Source organism: Zonotrichia albicollis, chromosome 1 (genome assembly GCF_047830755.1).
Source record: "Zonotrichia albicollis isolate bZonAlb1 chromosome 1, bZonAlb1.hap1, whole genome shotgun sequence".
Classification (NCBI taxonomy): domain Eukaryota; kingdom Metazoa; phylum Chordata; class Aves; order Passeriformes; family Passerellidae; genus Zonotrichia; species Zonotrichia albicollis.
The window spans coordinates 60,288,747-60,301,013 of record NC_133819.1 but is presented as its reverse complement, the minus strand read 5'-3'; the positions used below and the strand labels follow the sequence as shown (position 1 = coordinate 60,301,013).

Genomic DNA, 12,267 nt, shown 5'->3' with positions numbered 1-12,267 from the left:
AGAGCACCTGTGGGGCCTGGACTGCGTGACCAACAGCGAGAGCACAGCAAGCAATTCCCTGATGCAAAGCCCGGACAATATCAACTTTTCAGCGCTGCAGAACTCTACAGAATCTTTTCAAATTGTCAGAACTTGAGAACAAACAAACCTATGAACACCAACTCTCTCCGAGTGAGGAAAAAAGAAAAGAAGAAGACAGGTGAGGAGAACAACATGGCGGCAGTAATGTCACTACAAAGAAAGGGAGAGGAGGAAGTGCTCCAAGCGTCTGAGCTGAGATTCCTCTGCCAGCTCTGATGAGGACTATAATACAAGAAACTGTTTCCCGGCGACTCATGAAATGCATGGGGGGATGCAGCATCCACTCTCAGCCCATGAGGAAAAGGCCCTCAAGCTGAAGCATGTGGATGCTGAGAAGCTGTGATCTGGTGAGAGGCTTGAACAGAGAGAGAGAGAGCCCTTGCCTCCAGAGATAGAAGAAGACGACCTTGCTTTTATACTCTAGAATGGCTCATCCTTTAAAACTGCACTCCATAAACTAAATGGCCCCCAAAAAGCAGTTGTGGGAAGATGCAAACCGTGGGAGGGACTTTATGTTGCAAGCAGGTTCTGGGCAGATTATTAGCCATGAAAATTAAAACCATATTGGAAAAGTTCACAGAGAACTGCTTCCTATAGGAAAGACCCCATGGCACAGCAGAAGAGACTCCTTTCACTAAGTGAACTGAAGAAAGATCTTAAAAAGTGGCAAACTGACTAAAAATCCCATATTTTGTCTCCCTGCACTGTCGGTGGGAAGAAAAAAATGCTGGAGTGGGGAGGAAAGGTGTTCTAAAGGTTTATTTTAGTTCTCATTATCCTCTTTAATTCTGTTAATAATTTCTTTTTCTTTATACCTCTTAAAGTTTTGTGCCTGCTTTGCCCCTAAAGTGTTTTCTCCTAATCCTTATCTCACTCCATGAGTTTTCTTCCCTGCCTCTGCTTAACTACAGCAGAGGAAAATGAATAAATTATTTCTCATAGGTGAACTGGCATTTGGCCAGCTTCAACCTGTCACACTTTCTAAATCCACCTGTGTACCAAGCAGTTTGGTTCATAATCTGAGCCCCTGCACTTAAATTGCTTGCCTAATTCTTACTATCTCCCTGTGTTACCCAGTTTTTGCTCAAATTATGCTGCACCTAGAGTAAAGTCATAATTATCAACCGCTTTATAGATCAGGTTAAGGTGTCACAAAATCAAAAAACCATGCTGATATTTCCCTGATTTATCACAGAAGAACATGTTTAATTATACAAACATATTAAATATTTTTTAACTAGGAGAAGAAAACTATTAATAAAATGCACAGGTAACTCATTATATACTAGAGGAAACTTAACAACACGCAGTTTAGATGCACAATGGAAGTTAAATTATCATGAAATCAATAGGTGCAGGTGGCAGACACAATTTCAAAACACACAGAGGGTGAAAAAGCAACATGATTCAATAGACAAAAGGTATTTCTTACCTGGCAAAGAAGAATTTATACAACCCCACACTTCTCTCTGAAAAGTAAAAATGCAATTAAGCAAAAGCACGTCTAGAGAATAAGAGTTTATAGCAGACTCAAACCAGCAATTTCAGCATTTTTTCACTTTTTAAAATATCTGATTGGAAGAATTCTTATATTTAAATATATTTTAAAGAAGTGCTCTGATAGAAGCTGAGTACCACTTCCATCCATGACAGGACTGCTATGCACAGACTCCGGAATCAAAAGCAGCATTTCTGCAGGTGCATAACATAATGCAGTTATTTGAAATACACAAGCTAGTCAACTCTGTCCATCAATGTTCACAGAACTAAACTGCAACTTAAACAAAGAACAAGATTTGTCTAGGACTAAGACCTGTGGAGAAGCTTACTGTCCTAGCATTCCTTTCCACCAGCTTAAAAATACCCTAAACACACAGAAAACAAATTTTAAAAAGTGCTTCAATCACGCTGACACAACAAACTGTATTGTCACACAGTGACACATCCATCCATGCATCCATCCATCTATCTATCTATCTATCTATCTATCTATCTATCTATCTATCTATCTATCTATCATCTATCTATCTATCATCTATCTATCTATCTATCTATCCATCTATTTCTCATCACAGGAACTGATGACTTTCCAAAGTTGCAATGGATCTGTATTTAATGATTTAACACTGTCCTCCTCTGTATCTGTAGAGGTTTTCTACCTAGACAAGAGCCAAAGCAAGATCAAACGAAGATGGTAAAGAGCTGCTACTTCTGCAAGTTCCATCCCTTTGATTCAGTTGACTTCCTTTATTTCATGAGGAGGTTAATGGTTGGACTCAATGATCTTTAGGGTCTTTTCCAACCTAAATGCATCTATGATTCAAAGAAAAACTGTCTTGTGTTGACAGTTACTTTTTAAATTAATACCAGGCAATATCACATTCCTTGAAGGAACACACACAACACAATGTCTGTAACCAGTGCTCAATATTGACCATCTGATTAAATCAAAACTCATCTGTTAATTAGTGAAATGGCACCAGAACACCTGTCTAACAAGAGAAGAGATATCTGAGAGCAGCAAATAAAGTATTGAGTTAAATGGTTAACTATTTCATGCATCTAGATATTACCCATTCAGTGATATTAATTTAAGGTCCACACTGGCCAACTGACTTGTCACTTATAAAGATAATTGGGAGTTATAAAAATCATTGAGTCATTTTCCCCCTTTCAGATAATCTCCAATCCTGTCTTATCAGAAGCACTTCTCTACTATACAGATAAGATTCTACTTGTCTTATCAGGGAATGAAAGATAAAGAAAACCAGTACCAAACCAAATGCTACTCATCACTTCAACAAGTTTTCACGACAGGTTTTACTCATACTAGGAGCTGTCTATAACCTTCTGAGACCTTAGAGCTATTGACCCATAGAAACAAAAAACTGAATGAACTTTGACACACAGAAGGAAAGGATCCATAAGCGAACACAATCTTGTGAAATTGCTAATTAAATGTTATTCCCAGATTTATTACTCTTACTCACTGCTCACTTGAGCTGAGCATGTTTTAGGTTTGCTGCAAACAGTATTAATACTGTTCAAAAGTAACAGAAATTACCAGAAGAAAGTAGGCTTTTCTGACTGCAAAAGGATGCCAAGAGATAAGACTCTAAAATTTACAATCTGAATGACTACACTTATCTATTCCCTGATTAGATCATCCTTAGAAGAGGAAGTGGGTTACACTCTTTTTTTTTTAGTTAAACTAAAGAATGTTACTGACATGACAGAACTTTCAGGAAACCATCATCTTACTTATCCAATAAAAGCATTACTTCAGTGTCCTGAGTTGACGATATGATGCTTTTATCCCCAATTGTCTCATTCTGTTATGCTGAATAATAAGTTTTGCATCTTTAAGACTTGTTGCAGAGAGTGAAGGGGGGAGAGAAGTGCACAGCTTATTTTTTCCAGACACTGCTCTCACTCCTCCACATTCCTGCTCCTGGACTGTGTTGTCTGCGGATGGACAGACAGCAAGACAGAGCTCTCCTTGGCTTTTTGTTAGTTTTAGCTAGCTGAAGCAAAAAGTTCCCTGGACTGTGGTTTTTTCCATTTTCTTTAGGCCTCTTGAAACCTGCTCTGGGCTGAACACTCACCAGAGCACTGACAGCTGCACCTGTGGCCCACCCGGGCCAGGCCTGGCCTGTGACATTCCCAGCACCAGAGGGGCTGACCAGAGACTGAGTGAGCTGAGCTGCAACCTGGGGATGGGGTTTTCTCAGTTTCTCATCTCTTTTGGAGCAGCAAAGAGTTTTATTGTTTAGTATTGCTTAGGTTTTGTTGTATAATAAACAGTTTTTTTCCACTTTTCTCCAAAGAAGTATATTCTCCCAGACTGGTTAGAGAGAAGGGCCGATTAGATCTGCTTTCCTACCAAAGCCCCTTTGGAGATTCTCTCCCAAATTTGCTCTAAGCCAAGACATTCAGTTTCTGAGGTAAGGCCATTAACAATTTGGTGCAGCTATCAAGGCCTTCTTGTCTCTGCCCAAGACATCATGGCTTTGTGCCATACGCATGTTGGAACGTATGATCTAATTTAAGTCACTACCATTAACATCCAAGTGACAACCACACAAGTTTTTACAACACAGATAAGACTTTCATTGCATTTTATAGCTTATGCATGCTACCTTACTGCAAGTAAAGTAATTTATGATGGCTTTAGAAAAAATTCCTACTTTGAGGTTCAAACCTCATATGAAGAGCTTTTCTAAGAAGCCTTACCATTGATTCTGGACAATACTCAGGTGCTCGCTGCAGTAAGTGCTTCAAACGGGAGTCACTCTTAGAAGACAAAATCTGTTGGAAACAAAACACACCTTAAAACAGTGAATGTTCTGCACATCAAATATTTATTTCAATTTATTTCACTGTTTTTAGTTTCTCTCATATCTACTCTTTGACAACTTTGCCTAACAGTTAGTATGAACAGAATTCAAATATAGGATTTCTTTTTATATATTTGTAGTTTTTCAAATATGTTTTACTTTTTATAGAGATACAATCTTTTCTGTTTAGAAGAGAATGAGAATTTCCTCCACAAACATTTCAATCAAAAAGTTTCTACTGAATGTGGAAGGGCAATGTTAATGAGAGGATTTCTGCTGCATGTATCAAAATACTATACAACTCTATTTTCTTAATTAATTTTCTGCTACATGTTACATGACCTACTCTATTTTCTTAATTAATATTCTGCTACATGTTACATGACCTCAAGCAATTAAACTTCAAAAACCCCCTGAAACATAATTTCTGTAGAAAAAGGTAGAACAAAACCAAGACTAGTTAAAGAGACAATCAAAACTAACAGGGGAATGCATAGTACCCACAGGTAAACTGAAACCCGAGAAGCTCGCTAGACTGAGGATGCTGTTCCTTTAGCAGCCTAATAAAGTTTTACTAATAAATTAAAACAAGAAACTGGTCAACAAGAAGAATGGAAACAGACCTATTAATGTTTGATATGAAACTGGAAATACATAACTGAAACAGATGAATTTCAGAAGCAAAAGTACATTACAGTTCTAGTCTAAATTTGTTCTATTATAACATGATAAGCTTATTGAAAGAAAATCAAGAGAACAATAGCATTTGTTTCAGAAACAAGAGCAAAAAAAGAACTGCATTAGTATTTTAATTCTTCTGAGGTCATAGAATAATAAAATAATTCAGGCTGGAAGGGATCTCAGCAGATCATTTATTTCAGACTTGTGCTCAACGAAGGGTAAACTACAAGACTAGACCATGGTGTCCATCTGCTTATTCTTCCCATCTGTCCAGGTCCCTCAGGATGACAGTCCTAGCATTAAGATTACCAACACTTCCTTTGAGCTTCACATGGCCTGAAAACTCAATGAGAGTCACCTCGTCCAGGCTGTTAACAAGGATGTTAAACAGGAGAGGTGCCAGGGCAGACTCCTTTGGTATTCCATTTCTTATTAGCCTACAAGCAAAGTAGGACCCTCTAACCTCTATCTCTGAGCCTCGTTTTACAACTTTTTTTTTTACTCATCTAATTGTACATTCCTCAAACCCATATGATCCTAAAAGGGATACAAAAACATTGAGGGAATTAATGTTTAAAAATTTGCTACAGACAACACAAATTACATCCATGCCTTTCCCCTCATTCAGAAATCCAGCCTTATTACCAAACCAGGTTGGCCAGGAATGATTTACTGACATTAAATCACACGCCTCCTTCAGCAATAGCCTTACATTTTTTTTCCTTCTTCAGCCTTTAACTACTGCCATAAAATGTCTTGTTGCCCTTGACCTTCTCTATGAGTCCAATTCCACCTGAGCTTTGTCTTTTCCTATATAACCTTACTTGCCTTGGCAAAAGGTCTAAATTCTTCTTATAAAACATCTCCCTGCTTCTACACTATCTATACCATATCTTTTCTGCACGAAAGGTTGTTGGTAACTTCTCTGTTTATCTGAATCAGATTCTTGGAACATTAAGGTGTTTTCCTGGGAGCAGGGACAGACAGTCCTTATGCTTAGAGAAGGCTATGGATAGAGTCCTCTGGAATGGTATACAATGAATGCTGCCAGGAAACTTATCACTAATGAAACTTAGCAGAAATAAGATTAGGGAAAAAAAGTCTATTGAAAAAAAGAGGGGCCCACTAATTCCTTGCCGTGGTATCTGACATGCCAAATCAAATAATCATGAAAAGGAGATGATACTAAAGCTAAGAGTAGAGTAATACTTATTAATAATGCAAAATAATTAGGTGTTTGAACCATGTTAGTTGACAAACAAACCTGTAATCCACATTCTCTTTTTCAAAAGTCTCACAGTAGCCAATTTACTGGTTAGTAGAATTCCTTACCCTTAATCAAGCCTCCTTCCTTAACTGGCAGGATCCAGGGCAACTCCACTGGGTGTCCTGGATCCACCCCAGTCCCTGGGCTCCCAGGCAAGGCCTCCCTCAATACTATGGCCGGTGTCCATATAGATTTGCAGGCAATGGGTAACAGTCTGAGGGTCAAAAAAACCTTGTGATTCCTGCAACATCCTAGATCTGAGTCCCTGAAAACCAAATCACCTTAGCCAGAAAGTCTCCAGTGCAGGTGAATGCCTCCTTGCCCTGCAGAAGGCAGTGTTTCTCCTGGTGGTATTGCTTACAATCTGCTGGTTAAGCCAAGATGGCTCCTCGACAAATCACTCCTCCTCATCTGCTCTAAGGCCCCAAATCTAATCTGCAAGTGCATATACAAAAACAGGCATGAAATTTCTTCCTCCTGTCAGCTGCACAAAATAGTTAAGTTACAGAAGATGAGAACCAGTAAAATAACAGCAGACAGCTCCTTCAGTTGCACCGCATCAAAGGATCACACAGAAAATGATGCCACTAGCCTGATGTGAGGTAGCTAAGCCAGATCCTTAGAGCATACTTTGGGAGGCACCAGTCCTTCTTCAGACTTTTACCAGATGTCTCACTACTAAGATTCTGGATATGCTGATTATCTGAGTGGAGAGAGATGATCCAGATGAGGCCAGATCAGAGTGTCTTACAAAACCCACAGAAAACTATGTAGTAATTAGAACCAGTATAGCAGAATTGGGATGGAATTCGACAGTAAAAAGCTGGAGGCCTTTCATGAAGAGCCAACTGGAATTCACATGATAAGCTGGAAACTTCAAATCAATGCAACACAAGAAAGAAATGGGCAGATAATTCCAAATGCCATATCAATGCAGCTACTATATTCACCATTTTTTTTTTTAATATACAGGAATGGATCTCTTTCTCTTATATCCAAGTTAGAACACAATTTTTAAGACTGAGTGTCACACTTTTTTTTTTAATAATGCCATGTAGTTTTGCTTACCTGTATTAAAAGAGAGAAAATTATGCTGGAAGGGCTGCAAGAATTATTATAGAAATTGAGAGATGATCTTATGCAAAGACACTGTAAGACTTTTCCTTGTTTGGCCTAACAATATGAAAGCTGAAAGAAGATTTGGCTCTAATCTCTAGATATATCAGGGAGGGAAAAGTGCAATTTAAAGTGAAAGTTTTGATAGTACAATCAGAGATAAACATACATTTCATCATAACCGGGTTTATTACTCAAACAGCCCCAAAATAAGCAATGAAAACAAGAAAAGAGGGCAGGTATGATCTAAGAACACAACTTTAACATAAAAACTGTGTTGACATTGATGTAAGTTTTACTGATGTAAAATTCTTACATAGATGAATAACTGTAACCACACACACAAAGCTGTATTAATTACTACCCACAGGTACAAATCTAAACATAAGTTAAGGAAAAATACTTTTCTGTTTTGAATTCAGAACAAACATTATGAAACAAAGTGTTATGAACAAAGTAAGTGAGCAGATTTTTGCTGCACTCACAAAGCCATATATCATAACGAGATGCTTAGTGGACAAACAAGAACCTGAAGGAAGAAAGAATAATATCAGCATCTTGTTCTTCAGTTTGAACTCCCCATAACCTGGAGACACATAAGATTCATAAATTCTGTAAAATACCTTCAGACCTCTCACTTCCCAAAATGTGCTTATCACTTCTTGACCAAACTGTGGCCTCAGGTTGGTATTCCTATTTCTCCTCAACTTCAGCAGAACCCATTTTTCACTACAAAAGGAAAGAGGACTATGGCTCTAAAATTTCCAAGTTCTCATTTTGATACCATTGCATCTCACAATTCACCCATAGCCTCCAGACTGAGGATCATTACCTCACAATGTTGCTACATCATTGTCTAAAGGCACAATTTCAAGTCTAATGGAGTTAAATTTAAAACAAACTTACCTGTTCACAGACATCACGGCACATTAAATTGTCCTTTGCATGGTAACAACAAGACAAGCCTATGGAAGAGCAGCAAGAGGGAAAAAGATATTTAAAAGATTTGAAATACTTAACCATCACTTCTGAACACAAGTACACACTTGATGTTCTATCAGGACAATTTTCTGCCCCACAGATGACGATGGGAAATGTTCCTCCCCAAAAGGCAAAAAATGAACAAGTTTTGTTCTGAAAATGATGAAGATCCTTACAAGAAGTTTCACAGTTATCCCTGAACACTCACCGTCATCAAAATGAGATCTCACTCCCTTTCTGCCTGTAGTAATATTTCTGCTACTTAATTTGCACTAGCTTGGCACATGGCAAATTCCTTCATGAGACAATTCAATTTATTAACTCAGGGGAAACTTAGAAAAGAATAAATATGAAAAAATAAACAAAAACCCATCAAAAATCTCTGCAGAGAATATGTGCCTTTGTAAAATGAATCATCTCACAGAACCTGAAAAGTGCAAGAATCAGTCAGGAACAGGTGGTGAAGAAAATCAGACCAGGGGTCTCTTTTCACATAGCTGTTCACTGAATTCTCTTCTAAAAACCTGGGAGCAAAACTGCAAATTGTTTCACTAGATGGATGATTAAGACTGGATGGAAGTCATAGAGGAAACACAGATATGAACATATCAAGAGTTTAAAAAAACCCCAACAAACAACTGAAGCACTGAGAAGTCATGAAAGATCAAACATCAAAGCAGCATTTTTAGCATTATACTCTGCTGTGCTTTGTACCCCCTACCATTCAAATATTTTGCTCATTCATAGTTAAGCTTGGCAAATGTAAAATGAATTAAACAGTGCCTTAATATCCATTTTCATCCTCACTTTCTGGTTTTTGGACCAGTGTTTTAGAGGACAGAGGTGTCCTTCAAAACTTTATTTCCACTCACATCTTTACACACAGGATCATTTAATGATTACAGACTTCTGCTGAGATGCATCTGAACTATCTATCACACTGGCACAACAACAACAACAACAACAAAAAAAGTCTTTTTCACAACACTTTATCAAACAGATTTTGACTGAACCATCAAGAAGGAACTTGGGCATGAATTCCTTGCAATATTAGTAGGTTTATCAAAGGAAAGCTGGGCCAGAGTACGTCCTATTTCATTTCACTAGCTTTTTGCTGTCTCCCTCCTAGAACTAAGCCTCACTGGAAAGCAAAACTACAGACCAACAATGAAATGCCCATAAATGCCTTAGTGACTGCAGTCTTCTGCTTTAAAGTATTAGGTGTTTTGAGGTTTCCATTCCTATGACAACAATGTCATTTATGTATTAAAAGGTGTTTTCCAATATCCATCTTAAGCTGCTTTCTTTTGCCACCGCTCTTTTTTTGGTCCTGTCAGGAAGTTACAGACACACAGATTCCTAGAATGGCTTGGGTTGGAAGAGACCTTAAAGATCAGCTAGCTCTAAGCCTTTCCACTAGACCAGACTTCTTAGAGCCCCATAAAGCCTGGTTGGAACATATCCAGAAACAGAGCATCCATCCTCTGGGAAACCTGGACATGACTGGAATTCTGGGCGGCAAGCACACATTGCCAAGACATCTGCAATGTGGGGAGCTATTTTACCGCTAGCCTTCTCTTTATTAAACGTCTTGCACACACTTTTTAAAACACTCGAGACCTTGTTCGATATTCCTCTTCTACTGAAAACAAGGAATGGGAGCCCCGGAACACACAATCTGTTCTGGCACTGCATATGGAAACCCAGGCGTCAGGTTTTACCCATCTGGATCATTTCAAGCCACAGTCCTGGGAATTCACCCGCAGGCAGCGTGACACCGAAGGCGCACATCGCGGCCCCGCGGCACGGAACCCGCGCGGGCAGACGAGGAGGTCTGTGCCCGTCACGCTGCCGGCGGGATGCCGGAGATCCGGCCGCTGAGCAGCTGTGGAAGTGCCCCTCCCCGGCTCCGCTCCCGGCCGCAGGGATTCCGGCAGGCGCGCTCACTCCCCGGGGAGCCGGCGCAGGCACCAGCCCGGACCGGCACCAGGACGGCGCCGCCGCCGCTTCCCGGGCGCGGAGCAGGTGCGGGGCGGCGTCCCCCCACTTGCCCGTCTCCCGCATCTCGCCCCGACAGCGGCCCGACAGGAGAGTCCCGCGGCGCCGCATCCCCGCGGGCGACGCCGCCCCTGCGCCATGTTGTAGAGAGGGACCCGCGGAGCCGCCTCCCCCACTCCCTCTCTCGCGGTCGCTACTCACCGGCCGCCGCGGGGCACAGCAGCGGGGCCGCCGCCAGGCACAGCAGGGCCCAGGGCCACCGAGCGGCCGCCGCCGCCATGGTCGGGTGTCGAACGCACGCCGACCCGACCCCACCCCGCCCCGCGCCCCCCGACCGCCGCACGGACAGACGGACGGAGGGAGGGGTGGATGGAGGAATGGGCGGGATCTGCCGCCGGCAGCGCCCCCTCCCGCCAGCCCCCATTGGCTGAGCCGCCCCGCCAGGCCCCGCCCCGCCCGGCCGCCGCGGACATTCCAGCGGGAGCCGAGCGCGGGGGGTGTGCTGGGGCTGCTCCTCCTCCTCCTCCTCGGCCTGCCACCTGGCTGACCGCAGGCGCCCGTTCTGTGCTGCCAGAGCCGCAGGCATCCCAAAGCCTTCATTCCCCTTCATTCCATGGAGCGGCAGGGCCGTGCCCGGAGGGAGGACTCGGGCTCGGTCTGAAAAGAGGACTAAGGAGAGGAGAAGGGGGCACAGACTCGGTTGAATTAGTTTATTCCTATTTTTATATAGTACTTGAATTATTAGCGTAATTCTAGACACAACTTTTAAAGCATTGGTTGCAGCCTTACAGTACTTAAGGGAGGCTTATGAAAAGAAGGGAGAGTGACTTCTTATTCAGGCAAATGGTGACAGGGCAAAGCGGAATAATTTATAACTGAAAGAGGAGATATTTAGATTAGATATTCGGCAGAAATTCTTTACTCAGAGGGTAGTGCTTTACCGGCACAGTTTGCCCAGAAGAGCTGTGGGTGCCCCATCCCTGGCAGTGCTCGAGACCAGGTTGGATGGCACTCCGAGCAACCTGGTCTAGTGAAAGGTGTCCCTGCCTGTGGCAGAGGGTACGGAAAAGCACAGTCTGTAAGGTCCTTTCTAACCTAAACCGTTCTGTGTTTTCTATGGTTGTAAAGCAACTTTATGGCAACATTTTCTGCTTGAAATTGCTTTGTGTATGCAGTGACTGTGAGGGAGAAGTGGTCTCACCGGCCCCAGGCACGGGCTATGACCGGGGGTGGCCTCGGGCTGGGAGGACAGAGGTGAGGAGGCTGTCGTGGCTACACCGGGATGCTGATCAATCATCGGTGTCAGATTCAGTCCACAGGGCATACAATTAAAGAGTCTGTAACTGAAGAAGCCTCTGTACAGCAGGGCCACCACTGCAGTTTATTTTCCATGTAGAGATTGAGCTACTCCCTCCACCTTTTTTTTTTTTTATAAGAATTAAAGGGAATTGAAATGTAAGCTATGCAATGCAGTTAAAATGAATTTAAGTTAGTGCTCATGCAGCTGCTTTACCTTGGTCATTCCAAGGTGAATGGATCAGCTTCTGACAACTCCAGGCTTTTTGGATGAGCCCCTTAGCATCCCACTATCAGACTTCCTGGCAATAGTAAAACAGGAAAATTTTTAAGAATCCATGGAATTCAGTTTCCTACACACTGTTTTTCCTTTTTCCATCCTAGCAACCTCCTTCTCCGAAGACAAGCTGCCAAGCTATTAATGACTCCATGATCTTATATAGCCTGGACAACCTGTAGAAACCCTTCAATTCTAATAACAAGTTATAAATGGTCCAAAAAACAAACCAA

The 12,267-nt window shown here is 41.7% G+C and overlaps 1 protein-coding gene across 4 annotated transcripts in view; it reads right to left on the bottom strand.

The window, feature by feature from the left end:
• Positions 1-10,844, bottom strand: part of RECK (reversion inducing cysteine rich protein with kazal motifs) — a 50,958-nt gene extending 40,114 nt beyond the window's left edge. For 3 of the 4 annotated variants that reach the window (XM_074542284.1, XM_026799829.2, XM_014275822.3), the window contains exons 1-4: positions 10,663-10,844; positions 8,389-8,447; positions 4,315-4,389; positions 1,514-1,550 (exon numbers count right to left, since the gene is read on the bottom strand). In XM_074542284.1, the coding sequence (XP_074398385.1) occupies positions 1,514-1,550; positions 4,315-4,389; positions 8,389-8,447; positions 10,663-10,741 (250 nt within the window). In that variant the 5' untranslated portion in view covers positions 10,742-10,844. Of the gene's footprint in view, positions 1-1,513; positions 1,551-4,314; positions 4,390-7,434; positions 7,469-8,388; positions 8,448-10,662 lie in introns of all 4 variants that reach the window. The other variant, XM_026799830.2, reaches the window with a different exon arrangement.
• Between the last annotated feature and the right edge of the window lie 1,423 nt (positions 10,845-12,267).